Source organism: Aspergillus lentulus, assembly GCF_001445615.1.
Source record: "Aspergillus lentulus DNA, contig: Alt13, strain: IFM 54703, whole genome shotgun sequence".
NCBI classification, from domain to species: Eukaryota; Fungi; Ascomycota; class Eurotiomycetes; order Eurotiales; family Aspergillaceae; genus Aspergillus; species Aspergillus lentulus.
This window is the reverse complement of record NW_028322114.1, coordinates 29727-56170: the sequence shown is the minus strand read 5'-3', so window position 1 is coordinate 56170 and position 26444 is coordinate 29727. Positions and strand designations below refer to the sequence as shown.

Here is a 26444-nt window from a genome sequence, read left to right as displayed (position 1 = left end):
CAGTTTCCTAGCGTGGAACTGATTCGGATTCGGTTAAAACTGTTGGTTATGGTGTTTGCAGTCTTTATAGATTAGGTTTACTAATCCACATTGTTTTAGATAGAAATCCCTGATCTCTAGGATTTCCCTAATAGTTTTGATATCATTACATAATCCTGGATTGACGCTATTTGAATATCTAAAATATTAATTCAAAATACGTAATGGTTGCTGAGATATAAGGGAATAGTCTTTTCTATTAGGGGTTGGTATGAAAGAAGTGGTGCTTTATATATATATGTGCATCAACCTTTGACAATTACTATGGTCTAAGAATGACTCTTAACCGCCCCCCATTCAACTCTATAGATATTGAATATATTTTAGACGTAGATTAGTATGATGATAATGATTATATATTTCATATAAAAAGGATATTTTTAATGAGCATGCTTGATAGGGGCCCCTGGGGAAATGGTAAGATTAAAATGGTTAAAATTCGGCGGTTTAACCAACCCGAAACCGAACTGAATCTAACCATGGTTAGTTAGTAAGGGCTAGGCTAGGCCTGTCTAGGCCTAATGGCGTGTTTTAGTGGTTAAACCACACCAACCAAACTCAGGTGGGATCCGATTTGGACCCGATTTCTAAAATTTCCAACTTGAAATCGCAATGGTTCAGTACTAACTGGTTTTGAACTCGCGCAAACTCGGACCGAATGCAACTCTACCCAGGCAACTAGACGCATATAAGAAGCGTTGCAGCAAGCTATATAACATAGTCCCCTTCCTTCTCTCCATGCTTAGTTTTTCGTCGATTAGCTAACCTTAGATGGGGATGAGCACCCTCATAGGATCTACTGTTTTATTCATCATTCTAGGATCTTGCAATCTTACCCCTATTCTAGCTTTACAAGGCGTGTCCTTCTTGCTGAGTCCTGCACTGAGCAGTGCTGAGCCTAGCTAGTAAGCTCTCAACGTCACATGTAGTGCATCTATAGTCTCAATTAACCGAACCCTGAGCTTAATTAACCGAAGGCTGACAGTAACGCTTGGTGGCGCCTACTAGCACTTCCTTGCTCCAACAATATAGCTACGTATCCTTAGGGCCACCTGCAACATCAGGTACGAAGGCAGACTATGGCCAAGGTTAGAATCAGGGGGAAGAGGCAGCGCTGCTGGCGATCCCATCAGGCTATATAAGGGATACCTATCGCGGCTTAGACCTGAGAGGCGGATACAACGAGCGAGACTAGGGCCTCCAGAAGCCCGGGGCCCCAGATGAAGAAGAAGCGGAGAAGAGTAGACACAAGGCGGTGATGGTGGGCTTTCCCCCCTTTACCCCGGCATATTACAGTTGTAGCCGTGCCGCCCTCAAAGGCAGGACTGTGCAGCACGTGGTCATCTCCGGCTAATAGGAGGTCGCCCAAGAGAAGTCGGACTCCCCTGTACACTGGGGAGCTAACTGAGTGCGGAGAACCGACAGGAAAATGCCCCACAACTAACACTGCGGGGGAAATATTCCGTGTGGGACCGGAGCATCTCTTCCCGACTAGTACTAGTATCAGACTACCCCGCTCGACACAAGAGGCCAGCCACCATAAGTAAAACCACACCATTCCACGCACTAGACCTACTCGGGAAGAAGATGCCCCGACGTCCGCTACGGCTAATAAGCAAGGGTGATTGAAGCGATGGCGAGACGAGTGAGACTTTGTTACCTGGGGTGCCGGAAAAATGGCCCTAATTGGTGGAGATGTTGGTTTGTGGAGGTCAAAGTCCGGAGTAAGCTTCACCAATTGAGCTTAGCAGGATTACCATCACGAGCGTGGTGTCGCAGGGATAAAGAGCTGAACACCCAGTCGTCGTGCCTGCCTCTTTTTCTTTCTCACATTTCTCTCAATTTGTCACCATGGATAACGTCGTCACAGAGAAGCCGACCTCAGCGTTGGAGCTCGAGGAGCAGCCCACCTCCAAGGGTGGACCTGTCTACGATGTCGACGAGAAGGGCGGCGTGGACAGAGCGGGCGCCATCAATGCTGAGGATATCGAACATAAGATGACTGTGCTGGAGGCTGTCAAGGCCTATCCCGCTGCCAGTTGGTGGGCATTTGTCATGTCATGCACCATTGTAAGCTCTTGCCCATGATTGGCTGATCATTTTTCTAACGCTGCGATAGATCATGGAGTCATACTGCGTTTTCTTGATGGGACAGTTCATAGCCACACGTCGATTCGCCCATGATTTTGGAGTATGGAGCGATGTTAAAAAGGATTGGATTATTTCAGCTCCATGGCAGTCAGCATTCCAGTGCAGCGGACCAGTCGGTGCCTTCATCGGTGTATTCATCGCAGGTCCCATTACCAGTTGGATTGGATATCGATGGGCAACCATTGGCGGTCTCATGTTCCTGAACGCCTTCATCTTCATCTTCTATTTCGGCAACAGCCAGGGGATGTTTTTCGCGGCCCAGATCCTGGAAGGTATCCCGTGGGGCATTTTTATCGCCAATGCACCCGCCTACTGTGCCGAAATTGTGCCAATGAGATTGAGAGCTCCAGCGACGCAGATGTTGCAGATGTTCTGGGCTATCGGGTCGATCATTGTCGGCGGTATCACTTACCACTACCAATCCAAGGATAACTCCTCAGCGTACAGGTTCGTCCGCTCCCATAAACGCCATCGAGCAGCACTTGTACTAACAGTCATACCAGAATGCCCATTGCACTCCAGTGGATGTTTCCTACTCCTCTCGCTATCCTACTCTTCCTTGCGCCTGAATCACCCTGGTGGCTCGTACGAAAGGGCCGTCTGGCTGAGGCAGAGAAGGCTGTCAAACGCCTTGGACGCGCGAGTGCAAATGATAATCCCGCTGACGCAGTCGCAATGATGCGTCGCACGATCGAGCTTGAAAAGACCCAGAAGAAGCCCAGTCTCATTGAACTGTGGAGAGGTACCGATTGCTACCGCACATTGATTGTGTGCGGTGTGTATGCATCTCAGAATCTGACGGGCAATCTGATTGCTAACCAAGCAGTTTACTTTTTCAAACGTGAGTCCAACCATTTCCTGTAACCCCCATAGCAGACTAACACCAGCGCAGAGGCCGGCATGGCAGACGACACCGCATTTGCACTTGGTCTCATCACTTCGGCCCTCCAGATGATCTTCGTCATGCTCTCTTGGATCCTCACCACATACCTCGGCCGACGCACCATCTATGTCTATGGTCAATTCATCAACTGTGCATTCTTAATCGCACTCGGTATTGCGGCTTCAGTTGGCGCTAGTAAGGCGGCTAGCAATGCGCAAGCATCACTTGGCTTGATCGTCTCCGTCCTGTTCTGCTTGGGACCCGCCCCTGCCTCATGGGTCATCATCGGCGAGACATCTTCCGTTCGTCTCAGGCCACTGACAACCGGTATTGGACGAGGTGCCTACTACATTGTCAATATTCCTTGCATCTTCCTTTCCAGCTACATGCTCAACGATGATAAGTGGCACCTGGGCGGCAAGAGCGGCTATGTCTGGGCTGGCACCGCCTTTATCTGCACCTTGATGGCCTGGATCTGGATTCCCGAAATGAAGGACAGGTCCTTCCGTGAGATCGACATTTTGTTCAAGCGACGTGTTCCGGCTCGCAAATGGAAGCAGACGGTCGTCGATCTCAACGACGATGAGTAGATGGAAATTGCTGTTCGGAGAAGCCTGAGTGGCACTGCTTGTGCAGGAATGGGTGGTAGGGATGAGTTTCTTACTAGATACTTACAGGTGGTTTATTTCCCAGATGAGTTAAAGGGAGAGCATCACGTCCGAATGTACTGCAACCTCTACCTTTATCGCTAATGCCTGCTACAGTACCAGGCTTACTTTTTGTATATCTGATCTAAGAGGTGCTGCACCATTTGTAGGGCGCGTGTGTAGGCAGCGAACTACATGCTAGTTGTATCAACAAAGCAATAATAATATCCGCTTTCTTCTAAACTATACGCACAGGAGCACCTATATCTATATACTTTTACATACAAAGTCGCTATTAAATAACATACTCCTCCCTCCCTAATACTTAACTAAGTAGATTATTATTATTATGATGATGATCCCGTTTTATAGAGCATTTTTCAGTCAGAGACAAACTATTATACTTGATAAAGTGCTTCATTCATTCAGCATGTAGGCTGACAAGGGCTCGGAAGTTGATTTCCGGGGAGTCGCCACCTCGGGCTCATTCATCTCAACCACCTAGTCAAGGATCCTCCTTCTCCAAGATTACAGGACGCAAGTACCGTTGTTAGATATGCCACGAAGGAATAAAGGCGATAGCCATATACGCAAGCATGTCACAACAGCTTGCACCCTGTGTCGAAAGATGAAAGTCAAAGTATGCACATTCAGCTCACTGTGGATGCTCCCAAAACAAAACTGACTATTTGGCTGGCTAGTGCGATGGTAACATACCGGCCTGCAGAAATTGTCAGAGCAAAGGAAAAGATTGCACTTATCAACAGCGCAATGACAAACGAACGTATGACATTATATGTGCAGAAAGGCTCAAAATTCTTCCCTTTGCTGAGACTCTTACCAGAATACCCCTCCGGATTGCGGTAAACCTGCTCGCAAAACGAGTGGACGATTTGTCCCAATATATCCGGGAGCATGGTCTGGAGATTCCCGGTATGAGTGGGGAAGACGAGCAGAATCTCAAAAGCATTCTTCAGGCCCTCGGATTCGATCACAGGGAGATCCGATCGGGCTCCCACATAGTAAATCAGGCGGGGAATTTCACTGATCAAGATAACTATTCCGTCTGCCCGTCTGAGCAGGACGGCGAAACTCGAGGCAATGTGATCAGCAACAGTTCTCCTGACTTCGTGCCAGCTTCCAGCAGGAATATCAGCCATTCAAGGGAACCGGCGACAACATTTCCGACAAGCCTTGGTCTCCGCCCAACACCAGATGAAGGCCAGCAAGGCGCTGTGCTGGTTGATCACGACTCTAGCAACCCTTTGTTTGTGAATGCAATTGAAGGAACTCACCCCAATATGCCACCAGATCTGATGGCATCCGGGCGCGATTCAGGCAATGTACAGCAGGGTAATGCGACAAGTGATGATCTCCCAGGTGCTGATGCTGATGACGAGTTTACAAATCAACTCTCGTGGCGCCTGGGCCGACTCCAATTGACTCAAGATGGGCAGTTACGATACTTCGGTTCAACATCTAATCTCACCCTCTTGGATGGTCTAGTCAGCTTGAACACTTCTACTTCAAACAACACACAGAAAGATACACAAGAGGTTTTAGAGAACGCAGGCCTCAATATTGCCGTTGACGAAATTCTGGAACATCATTTGCTTGAGCTCTATTTTGCGTGGCAGAACCCCTCCTTGTATCTTGTCGACTATGAGCTATTCTGGAAGACGAGACAACAAAACAACCACGACGGTTTAGTTTCTTCGTATAGCTCGCGGGCCCTAGTTGATGCAATGTAAAATTCTCCAACATAATGAGAGAGCATCGTACTAATCAACCATTACAGGTGTGCCTTGGGCGCAGCTTATGTGCCCAAATATCACCCCGAACTTGTTACCCTCCCCCGATCATTATCAGAGCTTTTTAGTGAAAGAGCCAGAACTTTGATAGAGTGGGAATTCGAAAAAACCTTCGCTGTCGACTATACAAACGCTGGTTATTCTTAGCAACCACGAAGCATCCCGCACAAGGGATACTCGAGGATGGCTATATAGTGGTGAGTAAGCCCACAATACTAAATAAGTGCGACACTGATGATACAAAGGGATGGCTATGCGACTTGCTTTTGACCTAGGCCTTCATCTTGATATGACACCCTACGTTGAGAGTGGTATCATTTCGGCTGAGGAATGCAAGCTCCGACGTACTATATTTTGGGCTGCATACCTTAACGAACAGTATGTCTGCTCACATATCTCCCTGGTAATGTAATGTTTCTTACTGATTTAGGTTTTGGGGGTATTACCTGGGCCGCCCTCTTCGTAGCCCGACAGCAGGGGTCACAGTTCAAAAGCCCCACTGGGACAGCTCTCAATCATCAGCGGAATGGAAGCCTTACGGCTGCCGGCAAATTGAAATAGCAAGCATCTATAATCCTCTAGAGATAATATGTCATTTGTGGGTGACTCTATATGACCTCATGATGCCTCTTACAGACGTCCTGTGAGCCTTTTCCGCAGATCCAGGTATTTCCACGCATCGCCGTACTAATAATCTGGTCAAGGTATGGATCTTTCGAGGTGTCGAAGCATGCCCTTCAAGAATTAACCGCTGCCACCGTTGGACGACTGTATGAATGGAAGAAGGATCTCCCGGAAGGCCTTGATGTTGACTTAACCGAAGAATGTCAGCAGTGCTTACCGCACGTTCTCATCCTGCAGTAAGTTGCATGATCTGAACTCTTTGTCTTATTTCCCTAGCTTACATGGATCAAGTATGCAATACCACCAGTTCATGATCCACTGCCATCGTCCTTACATATCAAAGCACTACATCCAGCCTCAACCACCACAAGGGCCTGGTTCTTCCCATGCGCGCAAGAAGTGCATTGAGTCTGCTGTTGCCATTGTCAAAGCTTTGATAATTTACGAAAGGCTCTACGGGTTCAGAAAAGCAAATGTGCAGATGGTTTCTTTTACATTTTCTGCAGCACTAATCCTGATTTTCATTACCATCCCGTCTCAAACCAGAAAGCCTGACAAAGAGCATACTAGTTACCTCGGTACATGCTTCTGGGCTCTGGATGAAATGGGTTTCTGCTTCGAAAATGCCAAACGGACGAGCACATTCTTGAGTACACTTCAGCAGCAGTGGCATAAACGCAGACAGGCTGTAACCGAAAAGGGTATCAAAGGAGCTTCTGAGCGCCACCTGCACTGCAACGCCGGCCCGACACCTCATGGGGCTCGACCAAATGCTCAAGAATGTTCTGAGTATGATCATTTTCGATCGTCAAGAGAGGCTGCTGGATCCATTGACCTGAACCCGCCTAGTGGCTATTGGACGCAAGACTATACTTCAGTTAGCGAAGACTTGGATGTGGTGGATTTCATGGATCCTGATATATGCAACATTCTTCTAAGTGAAGGGATTCCCAGGTCATTATTCTGATGGCCCAGTTGCCCTTCTAGCAGCGCACGCCCATTCTGACCTCGAAACATCCATCTCCAGTCATATAATAGATCCTTGAGCTGGACAATATCGTAGCCCGGTTGATTGTATGCGCTGCCAAGGTATTAGAAGCAATAGCAAGACCAACCGCATTGGTAATCCCTTGACCAAGGGGCCCAGTAGTAACTTCAACGCCTGGGCACTTGATTTCCGGATGACCATGGACAAGCGTGGTGTAGTCATTTTTCTTTGCGCTACCATACCCCTCAAGCTCATCTATTGTCCAGGCCTCGTACCCAGTCAAATGGTTGAGCACGTATAAGAACATCGCACAGTGCCCTGTAGTCTTACTTAGCACGAAAACCTGTCCAGTGCGGATTAACTTACCGTTGGAGAGCACAAATGTAAGCACAGCATGCTCATTGTCAGACATGTTTTAACGGATAGAAGACCAACTTTGTAGGAGCCCATCTTCGTAGATGACTTTAGCTTCTGAATCGATTTTCTATAGAGATGAAAACTCCGAGGCGGGTCTGGAAGACATTAGGAATTTATCTCGGAAACTATGAAGCCCCCGCGATTTTAGCCCGGGATTGCATTCCCGGTGGCCCAAGAAGTGGCAGCGGAAATACGTGATTCCAAAGACTCCGTACAATTTAATATTTCCTGAAGGTATCGGATGGAAATTGATTTCCCCTGTCAGCTTGGAGAAGGTAAATCAGTTCAGTGCCTCGATGTACTCATTTCTGCCCGTCCCGATACTATTTTCGATCTTAGACCTCCATGAGGATGAGGACTTTCAGCAAAATGCCCAAGTCATAAACAAAACGAAAGCCAAGGTACTATCACAAGGCATGTACTATTACTTACTAACGCAAGATGCTCAATTTCTAGCAATCTTGACAAGGAGCATTCGGTTAGCTGGTTGACATGTGCAAACTGTAACTATTATTATTATTATGATTATTATTATTATTTTTATAGCACTGAAAAGATGGCATCGGAAGTCAGGATGGTCAAAGGTTGACAGCAGGCTTAATGATCAAGTTTGAGTCCGCGTCCCTTGTTCTACAAGCGGTCTCGTAAGCCCATGGGATTCTAGCATAGCATAGTATTCATCTAAATGAAAGTGAGTTGCAAGAGCTATAATCATTAATCTCTTCGCGGTCCACCACCTAACTATCCTGAAATAAGGCCCGTATATCGCCAGACTGTGACTTGAGAGGGATATCAAGCCAGTCGCTGACCCGGATACCTTCACAACGATAACAACGGTAGCCCTATAGCTTCCCAAAAAGCGTCCCAAATCTTCTCAGTTATCCTTTATGCGTCCTTAGCCTCAAACTGCGCGAGCTCTTGGTACTCGAGGAACTGCAGAGCGGCGTTAAGATCGGCACCTGCTGCTTTGGAGGGGAACAGCGGATGAACCCGTGTGCAAGATCAAAGAGAGTGGACCTTACTTTATGAGGTCACGTTGGCTATGTTCCGGAGTCTCATCATATGATGTAACTGCTGGAGCTTGGAGCAAATCGAGTGACAACATATTTGATAACGGTAACGACGAGACAGGAGAGAATTCATTCCGTAACCAAGTGTCATCATCGAAGTAGACATCGGTGTAGGGATTAGTGAATAGACTGCTAATCATTTCTGTTGATTCCCGGCTTGTCTTTGCTTCAACGTAACGAGCTGCAACATCGTACAGTGGCTTGAAAACACGTAGCTGCCTATTACAGCTGGCATGGTGCGGCGATTGTGCCAGAGACTGTAGACCCTCAATCACTCCCTTCAAGCGTCCCAGGTCTGACGCGTCAGCAGTATCAACAACATTGTAAACCAGGATTGTGAGTGGAATAAATGGCGCTATGAGGAGAATCTCGTTGACCCATTCGTGAAGACCAGTCGGCCATTTTGCTGCACGTAAAAGTATAGCAATGCTGGCTTCGCTCTCTTCAAGAGCTACTCGAGCAGCCGTGATGCATTGAGTACATAATTTTATACCCGAAGGACTCTCTGTTGGGGTTCCCCGATAGATGGACGCCAAAATTGAGAATTCTATAGCTCTGTTGGCGTGTATCATGAACTGTGAGAAATTTAGATCTAGCACATGGTTACTCCACAGGTCTGGACGACTCTGAGAAGGGTGGTTAGTCAGAGTGTCCACGGACTGATTCCGTATGCTTACCTTTGTTGGGAGCATACAGAGAACTGTTTAGATACTTACATAATATCCGGTTCTTGCGGCTATCATACGCTCCAGCTCAGAAGCCAGTGCGCTGGTACGGGACACTCGAACGGAGCCCGGTTGTGTCAATGCAGTCGGGCTATACAGGCTATCATACAAGCGGCCGTAGAGGCTAGCGATATCAATCCAGTCAGGCAGCCGGTTATATGCTAGGGAGGTCATTTTGCGGTCCAAAGTGAGTCGTGGGATGGTGATATCCTGGTCTCTAATAGTCGATGGCCTGCCTAGCCGTAAAGCCACAGCTTTCTCCAAGGCGTACACAGCCCAGAAAAGACATATCTTTCGCTGCACTGCGCTTTCTTGTTCCGTTACCAGGGCGTGACTGCTATGCAACCCCAAGGCCAGGCACATAAGTGACGCTCTTGAAATAAACGTCCAGGCTGTGGACACTTTCCCCCGGTGCAGGCAATGAAGAGACTGTATGTTGGAGATCGCAAATTAATACCGTGGAAAATGCATTGCTACTAAGAGGGATAAACGCACCGCCATGTACAAGGCACAGATAGAGTCAATATCGGTATCGATGTGAAAGGAAAGACTTGATAGAATTGTCTCGAGGCTCTCTCTGCACGTTGCAGCTTGCACATCGTAGTCCTGTCTGAGTGTCTCATCGTCGGCACCAACCGAGCATTGGGTGAAGAGCACGTATAGAACGTAGTGGACTATAATCAGCTCCATATCGCTGATCGGACCGGGTGTGCAGGCTCTGATCACCTTCTGAGTGAAGTCTCCCAGAGATCCAAACTCGAAGGGCCAGTAAATCTCGCTTGTCGAGCTCTCTGGGGGATGATTATCAGAACGAGTGCAACATAGCCTCGAAAAGAGAGACGCACCTTGGGTGATCCTGAGGCATGCCATGATTTTATCCAAGGAAGGGATAGGCAAATCCCTAAGACTAACACCAGAAGGCAGCGCCTTAAGAAAAGAACATGACCCGTCCAGGGCCTTATTATGCTGCTTTTGGTCATTGACTGTGCTCCGCAAAGTAGTTATCGCCGAAATTATGTCGTCGATCGCCCTGGAGTATGGGTCATCCATCACAGCCGTTTCAAGAGCTCTTGCTGCGCAAATGACATGGGCAAACAATGCGGACTCAATTCCTTCCGCTGGAACTGGAGCTTTGGTGGATGCCCGAAGACTGCCAAATTGGAGCGATGAATACGATGGTGCTCGTAATCTAGTTGGGGCCATAAGGCTACTATCACCGTTATGGCGCTCATCTCTAAGTTGCCCTATGATTCCGTGGAGCTCCTCAATTCTGTTCGAAATATGCTCCAGTCTCCTTTCGCTGATGGTCTATTAATACTTAGATAGATGCACTTGGGGCGATAACTCACTATACACTCGATATCAGGACGCGTTGCCGCTTTTCTTTGGCTTTGTGAGCCAGTCTGAATGTACACTGCGCCTCCGCCTTGGTACAATGTGAGCACGGATTAACGCGATTACACTTGGTCTATTAAGCCAGCTAAAAAGTCAGTAGACCGACCTCGGCTACACCTCACAGGGGAACAATTTTTGCTGCAGGTAGATAGAAGGGTCGCACCTTCCGCTGACGGCAACGATCACACTGTGGAGCATGTCAGCATCTAATTCACCTGTGACGCGATTAAGGAAATGTTCGCATACTGCCACCCTCTCCTTCACCACAACCTCATGCTCGTCTACCCCGTTCCACTGAGAATCCAGGCTACCTTCTCCCCCTGCTTCTTGGCCAGCGGATCCGTAATCGGTGCCTCCAGGTCCGAATGACATCATCACAGCAGTATCTAGAGACGCTCTCAAGCCGGTTTTGGCAGGGCAAATTGCAGGCCGAATGGTGGAACTGTCAAAAGGTGTAAGTCCAGACTTTGGAAGCCCTCCGCAACGAGGCTGCCCAATGGCCAAATTTTGCAGGTTCGATGAAGTTTCGAGCCATGGCCGGACACTCGGGCGCCAAGAGTGCGCAGTCCGAAGAGTGGAGACACCCTCGGGGGCCTTATATACTTGACTATTACGTGCCTCTTGTTTCTTGCCTCATGCTCGTTTGGACGCGGTTGTTATCCTTGCATATTCTGTGAGCCCGCAGACATTTGCGCTTATCAGTCCTTCCCACCAAATACCCCACCATGAAGTATCGCGGTGTTGTCTACGATGTCGGCCTCAATTTCAATGGCGCTGGATTCTCCGTCGAGCCATTCGATCCTGCACTAGTCAAATACGACATGAAAACAATCGGGGACGAGTTGCATGCCAATGCCGTCCGGATTGAAGGAGAGGAGCTGACTCGGCTGGAGATTGCCGCACGGTCAGCGCAATCGATGGGACTAACGGTGTTTTTCAATCCATGGAAGATGAATGCAACCATCGCGGAGACCCGCGCATACTTCGAAGAGGCAGCAAAAACTGCAGAAAGATTACGCAACGAAGGCATTGATTTGGTCTTTATCGCCGGCTGCGAATACACCATTTTCAGCAAAGGTGTTTTCCCGGGAGACTCTTTCAACGACCGTGTAATGTTCCTCGGCCGGCAGTTTCCTAGCGGCCACATGATCGAGGATATTCCCCAGACTCTGCGTGACAAGTCTGTTGAGTTGAACATGGCATTGCGGTCTTTCGTTGAGGTGATTCGTTCCCAGTTCGGAGGAAAGGTCACATATTCAGCTGGCTCCTGGGAAGTCGTGGACTGGGATATTTTTGACATCGTCGGCGTAGACTATTATCGCAGAGGGGAGACTGCGGAGAAGTATGTCTCGTGTCTCAACCGGTACAGGATTGGAAAGCCTCTCGCTGTTTTAGAAGTCGGATGCTGCGCGTACGAGGGAGCAGCAGAGCGCGGAGATGGCGGGTTCGCACTCTTGAAAGGCACGAATCCAGACGGCACTGGCATCTTCGAGAACGATATTGTCCCGACTCGGAGCGAGAAGGAACAGGCCGATTACGTCGGGACGCAGCTTGAGCTTCTCAACAAAGCAGGGGTTGATGCGGCCTTCATTTTCCTGTTTTCATTCCCTTGCATGCCGGCAGGACAAGGGGCGAGCGACCTGGACATGATGTCTTTCGCGCTGGTAAAGACCTTTCCTAAGAAGGACTCAAGATCTAACGATATGCCTCCATGGGTACCGAAGGAGTCTTTCCATCGCGTCGCTGAAGTCTTTCGTTCTATGGAGCAGGAAGAGCAGAGTTCCGCAGTAACTCAGTGAAATGCGCCCTTAGGCAAGGCCATGCTTAGGAATTATTATTGCTTAGTATCAGAGCAGCTGTGAGTAGAATAGACTGTGGATTAATAGGTAACTGGCGAGGACAAAACAATACACTGTGAAATATGAAAAGTCTAGTAATATTCAAGCACCGTTGCCATAGACATGATGACGTTCACATGTCACATCAAGGTATACACTCATTTCGTTTCATCAGACAAGGAGTCCCTATATTTGGTGCAGAACGCTGTTATATGACACTGCTGCGAATAACCCAGAATATAGCTCAATATGGGATTATTTCAATGAGGTATCCATCTGGGTCTTCCACAAAAGGGACAGCCACGGCGGCTTCCCACAAAGGCCTGTCAAACCCCTTGTCAGGCATATCGCAACCCAAAAAGGCGGCCACAACCTCTGAACCCTGAGTCATGCCAACTTCTTTGAGTATATTAACGTTGTGTCCTCTGATATACTCCATGGCCTTGGTCATGTCCGGGACACCGATTGCCATCTTGACAAATCGGAAATCCGGATAGTCACTTGAGTCGGTCATGCCTTTCTGGGACTTCTGAAGGCAAGGTCAGCCACAGTCTTGCCGGAAGCGGACGAGAATCTTTGATGAACTATGATTACCTTTGGGCATACTAGTTCTAGTACACCTTCCCTAGCGAAGAGCGGCCTTTGTGGGTTCGCTGCATCAGGATAACCGAGGAAAACAACCGTGGTCGTGTCCAATGCCATGCGGCCTAATTCCTTCATGCCAAAAGCATCCGTGTAGAACGCAACGGATCTGTTGATATCCGTAACACGAAGGCCGACATGCGTCAGTCTAAATCCGCTGGTTGGGTTTTCCGATGCCATGGTGTTCAAGTGTTGAGAGCGACTTAATAATCTTGTTCAATGAGCAGATGTAGGAAGCTGCTTTACAAATCAAACGTGAATTTCTAGATCAACTAGACGTCGGACTCCCGCTTGTTAATAAATAGGCCCTATTGTTCAGATTTGTCAGTCGGAAAGGTTGTGATCCGAAATCCGCAGGAATGTTGCTGATCGGTAAGCAAGAGGATCATAAAGCCGACATGTATTCAGCCTGCCACTATGCCACTAAAGGTGCGTACAAAATCAAAGAATTTAGTTGAGCAGGACGGAAGGACTCTATCTACAGCATGAGCTTTGAAAAAGAAGGAATCCTTAATATTCGTGAAGCTGCGCGTGCCTACAATCTGCCTTATACTACCCTCCAGCGGCGTCTAACGGGGCGTACTGGTGACTTACGCGCAAATAGTCTTAAAATGACTTAACACGAAGAGGAACCGCTTCTTCAGGGAATTATATCAATGATTAACATGGAGTAGCTCCCCGACCATCTCATATATGAAAAAATGGCAAACATCCTTCTTTCAAAATCTAGAGGAGCACTATCCGGACAGTTGGAGAGAAATGGGTATGTAATTTCATTCATCGGCATGAAGAGATTAAATCCCGATTCTCTGGGCGTTATAACCATCAGCGAGCCAAATGTAAAGCCCCAAAGGTCATCCTAGATGGTTTAATAGCGTCTAGACACTATGATGCTGATCCACTCACTTATCAATCCGTTAGTTAACTAGTTAACTGACGGAAAGACTCCGGGAAATGAAACCCGAGTCGCTTACGAATCCATGATCATGGAACTACGAGGTATTTATAGACAGACTGCTGGTCTGAGGAAAAGTAGCTTGAGAAGATTGCATCAGGTCATTTGCTCGAAATCATGACTGGTAAAGGGAAGCACGCTCTCATTTTCGGGGCTTCTGGTATTTCAGGATGGTCCTTGATGAAGCAGTGCCTCTCATATCCTTCGCCGTCGACATTCCATCGCGTTACTGGCTTGTGCAATCGCCATATTGAAAAGAAAACCATGCTGTTACCCAATGATAGTCGCCTCAATATCGTTTCTGGCATCGACCTTACAGGATCAGTCGAGACAGTCATAGAACAGCTGAAGACAAAGGTGGAAGACATCATGTTGGTTGATATTGTTTTCTTCTGCGGTGAGCCAAGGCAGCCTCCACTCTTTTAAGTATACTTAGATCGACAGTGACTAATCTAGGTTTCTTCGGACAGCCTATATCCAAGCCTCCGATTACACATCACTGAGGAAGATCAACACGGACCTGCTCCGTACAGCAATCCAGGCCACCAGCGCCGTGGCACCGAACCTTGAGGTAGTTATTCTTCAAACTGGTGGCAAAGGTTATGGATTAGAATTCCAAGACAAGATTCGGGTCCAGCCTCCGCTACATGAAGACCTACCCAGAATCCCAGAACCATGGAGAAGCAAAATCTTCTACTACGATCAATATGACCTCTTAATGGAGCTATCCAAGGGGTCAAAGTGGACATTCTCTGAAATTCGGCCTGACGGAATTGTCGGATTTGCTCCCAGTTCCAATGCCATGAATATGGCGCACGGCATAGCATTCTATCTGACCCTTTATCGAGAGGTTCATGGCGTCGGGGCTTCTGTTCCATTCCCGGGGACGCGGCAAGGATATTACTCGACGCACTCCGACACATTCCAGGATATTTTGTCGCAGCTGGAGATCTATGTTGCCCTGCATCGGGAGAAGTGCGTTAATGGGTCATCTTTCAACGCTGCTGATGGGCAGACTGTGAGCTGGGCTCAGGTTTGGCCGGGTCTCTGTGCGTATTTCGGCCTAGTTGGCTGTGAGCCGCAGAACGGCTCTCAGACAAGTATGGAGGACTTTGTCAATGCGCACATGGATCAGTGGAAGCGGCTTGCTGAGGTCCATGGGTTGAAGAGCGACACTGTGGAGAACCAGAACTGGGGCCATACGCACTTTATGCTCGTCGACTTTGACTTCAATAGGGAGTATTCGTTGGAGAAAGCTAGGTCTATTGGGTTTACGAAAACCATTGACACTGTAGAGGGCTATACGATTGTTTTTGATCGGATGGTTACTGCCAAACTGATCCCGGCTTTTCGTTGATATACTCGAAAGACTAGTGGCTCGATAGATTCACCTCAATTACAAGACCTGAATGATAAAAAAGTATATAGGGTTATCCAAAGCGCTAGTGGCGATTGATTGTTGTCTCGACGTAGATTCTGTTTGCACTGAGAGGTGCAAAGTGTGTTGCACCTGGTGCCCTGAGGGGAGACCTCAGTCACCTTCCCGCGACCCATATTGCTACCTTGATTATTCAGTACGCGTCCCACCTTACGGTTTGAGTCAAAACGACCTTTGCTAACAAGTATGAAACTGAGGGTGGGGCCATACCAACACAGTAACCAGTGCAACTCGGCCCACTCTTTCCGGCCATGTCTAATCTAACACTCATGCGACCTTAAGGCGCAGTGGAGGCTCGGAGCATTGTTCTACGGATAGGCGCAAATACCAGCCTAACATGATATCCTTAGCACGCGAACCAGTTTGGGATGTGCCAAATACCAGTCGGTTGAAAAACCTGCACGGAGCAAAGGTTATCAACGAGGATCGGGACGCCGATGTAACGCTCATCAGCTGCGGATCCAACCTGCACCACGTTGTTGCAGCAGCTCCCGCCAGCTATGACAGGATTCAGTACGTTCTCGGGGTACCAGCTGTCGTAGCATGGACTTGTTTGATTGCCAGGCAGGGAATACCAGAAGGCTATTCTCCACTTGATGGTAAGCCGTTTGTTATTGTTGAGTATGTGGCGAGGCCACAGGTGAGGTATGTTACTGCTAGCGCCAGTATGGAGTAGTATGATTACGCTGCATTTAAGCAAAGTACTTATGAGTATTTTGCCATCTCTACATGGAGTACACGCCGTCGTAACATGTTTCCGTACAGGCTTCCCGACGGCATTATAACAAAGTTCGTGTGAAATACTGGAAGGTTCAATGGGCAGGCCATGCCATAATTCGTCCGGACCTTGTAGGACCCTACAATAGGTTGCGTCTAAATCATTTCAACCAGATCGGCGCGGTTGATACGTCTCAAGGACCTGATGCTGGAACCTACCATCGAACCTGAAGTAGTAAAGCTGGGTTCTAACATCGCAAGTTCTGTCAACGATGTGTGGGATAATATATGTTAGGTAATAACAAGCATGCAACTACTCACGGACCATAGCATTATCTTAAGACAAACATACTTAGTTATAGTATTGTACATGAGTTATCCATGTGCTACAAACCCTAAAGAAAAGGTATAGTTTAAGTGATATACATTTTTGGAAATTGTTCAATGTAATGATTCTGCAAACCCATGGTGCCATGACTCTGTGGTAACCAGTGCTCTTCCCAGATCCCTTGTTTATGTGTACTTTATGTAGAAATTCAAAAGCATATCCTGCAGAAAAACATGCTACAAATGTGCCATTTCATGGATGCAGGGAAATATGTACCTTCGGTGGCTTTTATTGAAATAGAATATGTAATTGTCAATGCTGGATACAGATTGGACTAAGGAAATGCAACATACAAGAGGGAATAAATATAGGGTCGCTTTTGCGTTCGTTAGGTCGAGATAAGTACTTCCTTATTTGATGGCTGATACTGTCTACTTTCTAGTATCTTAGCCTTGACTTCAATGCAATAATAATTATAAACTTAAAGGGTCAGATTCTGCATCCAGCTCTTGCCTCTCTAATAGTATTACTGCAGACTGTAACCCTAGCCCCTGTTGCCTGCAGTGATGATGTTATAATATTAAGCTCTCCCTTATATAACTTGCTATATAAATAGTTGTTTATCTGAGATGCTGCATGATATCCTCATCGCGTGTGGCCAACGTCACCTTGGTTGGCACATATGGTCCATTATAGAGTAATCAATATGGACCACATCGTAGTAGAAGAAGACCGTACGGCTGACCATACTGCGAATCATGCAAAAAGCCAGAGATGGCCTATATGAACCATAGCCAGCCCCTAGGGATGATTATCCAAGCTTGAGACCAGCCGTCCCTCGCTATATACATATAGTCAGCCCAGTTTCAGGCAACTGAAGAACAACTGTTGCCCTTGTAAGACCCGGTAGTGTCTTGCGGTCTCTTATTTGGACCCGCATGCACAACGCTCCCGAATAATCCAGATTTTCCAGGAGTGTGTCCCCTCCAGCAATCCACAGTCGGTACTTTCGAGAGCCGTGTTGTAAAGCAACACATACTTCCGAGTTCGGCGTCCTGGCCAGTGGTGGTAGCCGTTTTGAGTCCTTGGCGTCAGTCAACGCTTTTTACTTTCGCGCCCAATGTGGCCCGTGATTGGTGATTCGTACCTCGAATCTTTCGCTTAAACTTCTCTGAAACTTATCGTTTCAGGGCATCGGTGTGCGGAGCTTTGCGGATCACGCGTCGCCAGGCCAAAAAGAGGGAAGTATGTTCGGCAGCGGACGGAATCTAGGGCCGCGGATCGATTTGCGAGCCGCCGCCGCCAGCCATGAGCGGCTAGTCCGGCATCATATCAGAGGATAGGTTTAATTCCACTAAAGCGAGTTGAAAAGCCGCTGGGACGAGGGAAGAGACGCTAAGGAAAGAAGGACTGATAGGCTCTCTTACGCCGCTGTCTCGGACCGGTTTTTTGACGGAGAGCGACCACGACCGACCGAGTCCTTAGTACACGCGCCGATGAAGTGAGCGAGATGTTAGTTTGAATAGCACAATTTCAACCCCCAAGTTGCCCTGCGCCGAGTCCTGTGGGGATCTATCCAGCATCCGTAGATACTCATCGTGCCCTCCAACTATACAAAGGCTACGATAAGAAAGCCTTTAAATAGGATCATCCTTCGCTCGTTCACCACCTCATTACCATCAGACAAAACACTATACTCAATCATGGCCTCACCAACCTTCTCCGAGCAAATCATTTACCAGCCAGCAAAGGCACCGGAAGAGCCGGGAACAGCCTACGCAGGGTTCAAGCCGTCAAGCATCGTGCTTCCAAAGGGGCATCAAAGGACTAGCGAATGCAGAGCCCTACCGATTGACCTGATCTGGGACAGAGATGTCATGCTTCCGATGCGAGATGGAGTTCGCATCGCTGCGGATATCTTCCGCCCAGCAGATGCGACAACCCCGCTACCTGCGTTGATGGCATGGAGTCCTTATGGAAAGACTGGAGCAGGTAACTAGTCCCTATGAAGACTTCGGTCCCTATCTAAATCTCTCAGGTGTAATTTCCTTGGACCTCATTCCGCATCGAGCCGGGGTCCCCAAGTCGCAACTGTCCGGCTATGAGAAATGGGAGGCTCCTGATCCGGCCGAGTGGTGCAGGCGCGGGTATGCGGTGGTCAATGTGGATGCACGTGGGGTCTTTGACTCGGAAGGAGATATACGGTAAACCTATCCCTAATTTGGAGTGCATCGGGGTCTGACGGCCGTAGATGGCTAGGGACCGGAGAAGGACAGGACGGATTCGACGCCGTTGAAGCCATCGCAAGTCTCCCCTGGTGCAATGGCCGTGTCGCCCTGGTCGGCAACTCCTGGCTCGCGATGGCCCAGTGGTTCATCGCTGCCGAGCGACCACCTCATCTGTACTGTATTGCGCCTCTTGAGGGTGCGACCGACTTCTATCGTGAAACGCTGTGCAGAGGGGGCGTTCCCTTCACCCCGTTCTGGGCGATGCTGCGCTCATGCCTCAGCGGGCGTAACCGGGTCGAAGACCCGGTCGCAATGGTGGAGCGGTATCCAACGTGGAACTCCTACTGGGCGGACAAACGGGCGCGACTGGAGAAGATTACTATTCCTGCATACATCCTGGCAAGCTACTCGACCATGATTCACACTGAGGGCTCCTTCCGCGGATTCACCGACCTCGCCTCTTCGCAGAAGTGGCTCACGGTGCACGCGACGCAAGAGTGGTACGATCTCTACTCCCAGGAACGTATTGAGGACCTCGCGCTCTTCCTCGGCCACTATCTGAAGGACGAAGAAAACGGCTGGGAGCGCACCCCGCGCGTCCGCGCGGCGATCCTGCCTTTCAACAAGCCCGCCTTGACGAACGTGCCATATTCCGCTTGGCCGCCCACTGAGACCGTTTATGAGACTTTATATCTGCATGCAGGGGGGAATCTGTCCGCTCATCCGGACGACCGCCCAGGGTCGTCGGTAGTCTATCCCGCTGACATCGCTGGGATGCAATCGGGCAATGATCCGGGAGAACTTGAGTTCGTGTATACCTTCACGGCACCTAAAACACTTCTCGGACACTCGAAAGCAGTCTTGTACATGTCCGCTCCAGACCACAATGATCTGGATGTGTTCGTGCAACTCCGCAAAGCCGATACGCACGGCACTATTCTGGAACATCTTAACATCCCTCTGGATGCGCTTCAGCTAGCTAGCATCGACAATGTCGAGCAGATAAACCCGCTCAAGTATCTCGGTCCTACGGGCATCTTGCGCGCCAGCCACCGGCAGCTGGACTGCAGTCTGTCCAAAGCATTCTACCCGGTCTACGCACATGACAAGGAAGACAAGATACCTCGCGGACAGGTGGTGCGGCTGGAGATTGCCCTTTGGCCGGCCGGGATTGCCTTCGAACCTGGGGAGTCGTTGATTCTCCGCATCGGCGGCCATCCCCAGGTTCTGCCGGAATTCTCTACCCTGGGCGGCAAATGGACGACCTTGAATCGAGGATCCCATGTGGTCTATTGCGGACGTGAATATCAAAGCCATCTCTGCCTTCCTTTCCTTGATAACCAGGCTCCATAATCAAGGCTTCGGTAGGAAGACCACCAAGTCCCATCGCCAGCCTGTCTGCTTCAAGGTCCCGAAATAGCCCGATGTCATTGGCTAGACATAGCAGGGCTGTATGTTGCATTTCAGCCTGGGAGTAAACAAACTATCCCCTATGTCAAGAAACCAAAAGCATGGCTCTTGAGTGGCAATGGCCTCTACAGTCAGTGATAATCATATATTTATATTAAACTATAGCCCTTACTGTGAATTATCTTCTTATAAGAGCTCTATTTAAGAATATAAATATTGCCCCCGGATATAAGTATAAGCCTTAAACTATTAAGGAGCTTATAGATGCTTCTAATAGGTGCCATCCTATTATTAATGATGGAGATTAAGTCTTGATTATTCTCTACTACTTTGGGCGCTTCACTCTGAAGTTGTATCAGACTACGAAGCTGAGGTGGTTTGGCGGCAGGAGATATAGTAGAGTCAGATGCAATGGAACTAGGCATTGATCCTGGATAAGCAGAATTTCCTCAAAAGAACCAAGAGAAGACTTCTATGGCATCTATTCACAAAGTACGGTGGCATGTGCCTTCTGCTTCCCAAGCAAAAGCATATGCATTGATTTCCGAACCCTAATCACATGCTCGTTTTAAGCCAAATTTGGATTACACATTTGACAGACATGTAGGGCGTCTAAAGCTCCTACACAACCTTCCCATTAACAAACTCCGTCCCAGCGTTATAAGACGCGTGATCCGCATTCCCCACAAACCTCCACTGCCTATCAATCTTTCCAATCGTCAAAAACTGCCCAATACTCCCCCCAGGTGGCCGCTCCTTCGAGCCAACCAGACTTCTAATCTTCACAGGATTCCCACCACACACTCCGTCATCAGAACTCGGCCACCCCGCCGCGAACAGAGCAAAGGTCTCGAGGTCATACGCCGTGGCCCAGGGAACACCCCAGTACCCCATATACAACAAAGGTTCATATGGATAGTCCTCTGAGCCAGAGCCTATCTTTGTCTGATGGCTCCTCTACAGTGAGAACATGAGAGGCTGCGCATAGCACACAAGCCTGCTCATATGGTGAGAAGAGAAGGGAGGTCCTTGCGGACGGTCAGTGCAGTCGCTGTGCAAATTATAAAGATATCTATTTGCTAAATCCTCAGAGGCAGAACTACTAAGTGTAAACAAGCTGACTCATACCTATATACACTTTCTTGGTCTCCTGGACGGTCCATCCACTCTTAAACACCACGCCAGTAATCCAGGACAGCTTACACAGTAGTTAACACATATCATATTCTGCAGAATATACGCTAGGGTTAAACTCCCATAGAATGCACCAAAGGGGAAACTTTAAAGGAATATACTCCCTCTTTCGATTACATGAATGGTTATACGACCGGGGTGGTGAACAGAGCGTATACCTACCTCTTATCCCATCCTGTTGTTGAGTTTTGCTGTTGAGTTTTGCGTCCTAAATACGAAAGCTAAGAAGATAATTATCTGCATAGCCCACCACCTTCTAGCGTTAAGTCGTTAAGTAGTTATACATGGGAGCATTCTCGAAGTCGGGGATTTTCTTAATATTATGAATTCTAGTAGATATACTGCATGCCCTGATACTGGTATATCATCATCCCTACTAATAAGGTTATACTGAGCTTAGCAGAGAAAGGAAATTTCTAATTCTATCTACCTACAGAAAACTCATCATTCTCCTAATATGCTGGGATTATAATCCTTTACTATATATAGTATCTCATTCCAGGGGACAGCCCGATGTGGCGTTCTCTTTGAGATGAAAGGAGTGGTTAGATGCTGCTGATATTACTTACCTACTTGTTCCTTTTTGCGTGATTCCTTCATGCTTTCCTCATCCTTACAAATTTCCTTGTTTTGCTGACCATAATGCACTGTGGGAAATGGGAACTTCCCTTTTGGTAAAGACCGGTAACACCAAAACGGATAACAATGGAGCCAATGAGGTAAAGGAATGCTACGCTTTTGAGTTACGGCCCGTCCCGCCAATAGCTGCGGCCAACATCTGAAAATGGCCGGCTGTGATGGTCGCCAACGTTCTATCCTAATGCGCTGGGATCCCGCTTAGCCTTGTATCTAGAAAGGAAGGTGACGTTGACATCTATCTCTTTAGATCCTTGGCTACTATTCCACATTCCGTATCTCCTTTACCGGCCCCCGTGGTTCGTCATATTCCACCAATCCTCACCCTAACCCAACCCTGATCCACCCTCATTTGCTCAGCTGTACCACGCACGCCCATTCTGCTCGGGGACTGGCCGCAGGGTGGCCTGATCTCTTCAGAGAGTGCGTGAATTGTGACTACGGAAATATGCCCCTTCCAGCTGGAGGTCAAGGGGGTGGTCCTGATTGACAGCATGCTTCCGGAAGAATGGCCCAAACTTCAAGACCGAATTATCGGCGTGGATGTATCAGTGAATGGGGCCCCGTCGGACAAGACCAAGCAAGTGGCTGGTTAGCGGATGGATGAATGTGTCGCATATTAGGCGCCTGGGAAGCCCTGCGGTAAACTGTGGTGCATAAATGTAAGCTGGATACCCCAATCATCACCATCCCATACCAGTAAGTGAACAAAGACATTCAATAATTGCCTGTTAGCAAGCAGTCTATACACGGAGCAGTGGGATCCCGCCGGCGTCCTCGAACACCAGAAGAGCCCCGTAATCGATCTATCCAGAGAGCTGCTGATCGAAGGCAGATCTGGAGGAAGTACGGTGGGCAAAATGGCCAGGAATAAAGAACTCGCGGTAAACACGCTGAGACATAACCAGGTAATGTCAAGACTGATTGGCCATGTAGACCCTTTACACCCTCCTGTTTCCTTTACTGGTTGCTCCTTGGAATGGACTAAACCACTGGCGTGAAGACTAAAAGCCCAGGTTTCTCCACGTTATCCGGAGCAGGGATTGCCTGGCCACCCTAGGTTTTTCTTTGACCAGTCTTGAGTAGTATTAGCTCAATGAGAGGGTAAGACAGATTTTTAAAACCTGAGCGTGAATAACCCTTTCTCCAGATGACTAGGTCAACATGCGTGATGGAATCATTACAGTGGGCGTTTGGCCCGGTTCAAGTTGGGTAAAGAGGACAACAAAGTGCAGAAGCACTCCCAAAGATGGCCCTAGGGATGGCTAATATGCTCTGTTACATGCAGACTTCGCACTAATTCATACATTCACCGCAGGTATAGCCTGTATGAAATACTTGGCCTACTTAAGTGGCTGCCTGAACAATTAGCCAGGGGTGAAGATAAGATACTCCGTAGAAACTAAAAAACCAAAAAGAGTACTAGGTCGAGCCTACTAATAGAGAACATACGTGGGGAGGCACACCTTAAAAAAGAGACGTCATTGGGCCATCTCCATACACTAGTATGTGCCAATAAAATAAGCTTATAATAGATAAAAAAATACTGAACGAGAGGTAGAAACTAGGTGAAAGCTGAAGACTTCTTAAACAATCTGTAGCACTGCAGGCCGATGACCATGCTCTCATGCTAGCATTTACCCGTCATGCAGAGCAGTAGCGACTAAGTTCGCCGTAGGTGGGTTAAGATAACCATGCCTAGCGCAATTGACTAATGTGGGCTAAAGGTGGTGATAGCTGGGCGAAGCGAGACATCTAAGTCAGGCGACAGATAAAAGGACTTGACCTTGATTTTGTTGCCTTAGGCCGACAGACTTAACAACTCAGGTGTACATCAATCTCTAGATGTGCTAGTGCGGAAGGCCTTACACCCCATGAATTGACTGCACCGTGAGTTTTGACTTTACTGGTGAACCGCAAGACTCCACGCCGGGTCTGAAGTTACAACCGCCATATCCATGAGGGCAGACTTGCCCGAGCGTCGAGCAAACAGCCAAACGTAGAGATGGAGCCAGGAATAGAGTTGCATTTGGTCCGAGGTCAGGTGAGTCCAACCCTAGCTGGCTCAAACCAAACCGCTGCGATTTCGAGTCAGAACCAAACCTGAACTATTCCGATTTGGTGCAAGTTTCACTGCAAAACCTACTACTAGGCCTAGATAGGCAGTAACTAGCCTCTCTGACTGGCGGTAGGCCTAGGCAATATTAAATATTTCAATGGTTTTCAGAGTTCAACTTCTCCTATCTTAGGCCTATGCCTAGCGCCTAATAAGTCTACTTATAAAAAATCATTAATTTTATATGAAATATATGGTGATTATAGTGATTTTAATATATATTCAAGATATCTATTCAATATCTATCGAATTGAATGGGTGGTGGTTAGAAATATCCTTAGACTATAGTGATGTTGAAGTTTGATGTACACATATATATAAACCACCGACTTTCATACCAATCCACGACAGAAATGAATATTTGTTTATATCCCAGCAGAGGCTAGATATTCTGAATTAATATTTGATATTTGGAAGGACTAGATACTAGGCTATCTACTGATATCAAAATTATAAAAGATATCTTAGAATTTAGTTATTACCAAGCAAAACAGTTTTTAGCGGTTTAACCAATGCCCCCATTTGAATCCGACCCTGACCCGCCCCTAACCTGGTGCGAGTTCGCGCGATCTAGGAACCGAACCTCACTGCTGCAAGCTCCGTGAGGGTTGGATTCGATCTTAGCGGTTCGGTTATGCAACTCTAGCCAGGCAAACACATTCAGTTATTTGATACAACATGTGGGAACCTAGGTATGGAAAGAGCGAGGTATTATCTTCGTCGGATAACTAACTGTCAGCCAGCTAGGCTACTGAATCTAGTAAAGGATGTACGGAACTCTCCGGACTTCTGATTTGACCAATCAGATCACAAGGAGTAGATCATATGGCGATCCAACTCGCTGATTTGAATCTGATTAGCTGAAATCTAGCTTTCCTGTCTTCAAATTCTAGTATGAGATCGCAGATTAGAAAAATCAGCCCTTCATTCCTTAATATTCCGCGTATATGCGTTTACCATACAAGCGTTTTTATCTTGGATTGGTTAACACCAACTGATTGGTGTCACATGACAACTAGGTCCCCACCTAACAAAGCCATCAAACAGCAGCGGACTTCAATCTTGAAGCAAATATCAAAGAAGTTTACTGAAAATAGAACATTAAATTTGTCTGTAGTGCATTTATAAGCTTACTTGTTTGTCGACTCATTTGATGTTCTGGCTTCCTCATTAGAGATTGCACCCAAAAGTTAGCAGCAAACCCTGTATTAGGTATAGCGGCTCACCACGGAAACACCCCCCCTAAGGCCCAAAACAACTGTACCTCCGGCTGCAGGCCTTGTAACGTTCCGTTCAACTGCAGAGATCTCTGCAGTTGACTTGCACGCACTAAATATTAGAAGAGTCCCTTAGTCGATAGTTGAAGCTATTAGAATGTCTCTCATTGATATCAATTCGTATGCACTATCTAAAAGCATGAAAATGAGTGAGCAAGATAGTCAAATCTATCATTCAGTTGAGCGGGGGACCCCTTACCTGCAGCATGATATCAATATATCTTCTCCTACCCAATTTGCTTATATTGACGCCTTTTCTTCCTATATCACACGAAGTGAAGTGTATGGATAGCAGATATGATAGCAGCGGCACCGGTAACTGCTGAGGCACGTATAATTGCTTTTGTCATTGCTATTGTGGCCGTCTTACCTCCCTAATTGGGGATTCAGAAGTCTACGCGGCTGGCCATGTCATCAATTTGTATCGGCTGAGAATCAGGTGATCTACGGCTTATTCAGCTGAATTCGTTTTCAAATTTCTTACAAGAGGCGGGTCCGCGGTAAGCATCCATACCCCTTTTGATCTTTGCTGCTTCCGCTTGCAAAAGGTCTCTAATATTGCTTGAAATATGGACACCTAAACATTCTAAGGGGGTTGTTACTCCTCACTTTATTAGTAGTCGGTGCCACAATATTGTCCTCATTACTTAAACTTGAAATATGGCCTACGCTTGACTAAGTTATCATTCTGCATTAGAAAATTGGAGAATTAATCAGCTAATATCCGTCTCACTCACAAGAGTGACAACCATCCTCTTGTAATTACTGCAGCTAAGCATGAGCGTGCCACAAAAAATTAGATCTTGTTCCAAGACATTATTTTCTTTGCTCTTATCTGTTTGGAAATCATTATATGTGTGTCAGCCTTGAAATTATCCTTTACCCCTCGGTCGCCTCCTACCAAGCTAGCCAAAT

At 47.6% G+C, this 26444-nt stretch overlaps 6 protein-coding genes across 6 annotated transcripts; 4 read left to right on the top strand and 2 right to left on the bottom strand.

The window, feature by feature from the left end:
- Positions 1-1890: 1890 nt before the first annotated feature.
- Positions 1891-7122, top strand: ALT_7307 (putative MFS maltose transporter; the record flags this gene model as incomplete). Its single annotated transcript, XM_033560577.2, has 11 exons — positions 1891-2109; positions 2159-2637; positions 2694-3031; positions 3083-3659; positions 4565-5437; positions 5519-5598; positions 5679-5732; positions 5807-5909; positions 5962-6174; positions 6236-6391; positions 6447-7122. 11 exons carry the CDS (start codon positions 1891-1893, stop codon positions 7120-7122), a joined length of 3768 nt encoding a protein of 1255 aa, XP_033416468.2.
- Positions 7123-8578: 1456 nt separating this feature from the next.
- ALT_7306 (fungal specific transcription factor domain-containing protein) lies at positions 8579-10225 on the bottom strand (the record flags this gene model as incomplete). The annotated part of the gene is made up of 4 exons (XM_033560579.1): positions 8579-9256; positions 9347-9784; positions 9851-10146; positions 10201-10225. The coding sequence occupies 4 exons, from the start codon at positions 10223-10225 to the stop codon at positions 8579-8581; spliced, it is 1437 nt and encodes a 478-aa protein (XP_033416470.1).
- Positions 10226-11475: 1250 nt separating this feature from the next.
- Positions 11476-12549, top strand: ALT_7305 (uncharacterized protein; the record flags this gene model as incomplete). The annotated part of the gene is made up of 1 exon (XM_033560580.1): positions 11476-12549. One exon carries the CDS (start codon positions 11476-11478, stop codon positions 12547-12549), a length of 1074 nt encoding a protein of 357 aa, XP_033416471.1.
- A 283-nt stretch (positions 12550-12832) lies between these two features.
- On the bottom strand, positions 12833-13410 carry ALT_7304 (lactoylglutathione lyase; the record flags this gene model as incomplete). Its single annotated transcript, XM_033560581.1, has 2 exons — positions 12833-13117; positions 13183-13410. 2 exons carry the CDS (start codon positions 13408-13410, stop codon positions 12833-12835), a joined length of 513 nt encoding a protein of 170 aa, XP_033416472.1.
- A 1039-nt stretch (positions 13411-14449) lies between these two features.
- Positions 14450-18011, top strand: ALT_7303 (uncharacterized protein; the record flags this gene model as incomplete). The annotated part of the gene is made up of 5 exons (XM_033560582.2): positions 14450-14582; positions 14656-15537; positions 15974-16136; positions 16192-16222; positions 17859-18011. 5 exons carry the CDS (start codon positions 14450-14452, stop codon positions 18009-18011), a joined length of 1362 nt encoding a protein of 453 aa, XP_033416473.2.
- Positions 18012-18371: 360 nt separating this feature from the next.
- Positions 18372-20249, top strand: ALT_7302 (CocE/NonD family hydrolase; the record flags this gene model as incomplete). The annotated part of the gene is made up of 3 exons (XM_033560583.2): positions 18372-18660; positions 18707-18872; positions 18920-20249. The coding sequence occupies 3 exons, from the start codon at positions 18372-18374 to the stop codon at positions 20247-20249; spliced, it is 1785 nt and encodes a 594-aa protein (XP_033416474.2).
- Positions 20250-26444: the final 6195 nt, after the last annotated feature.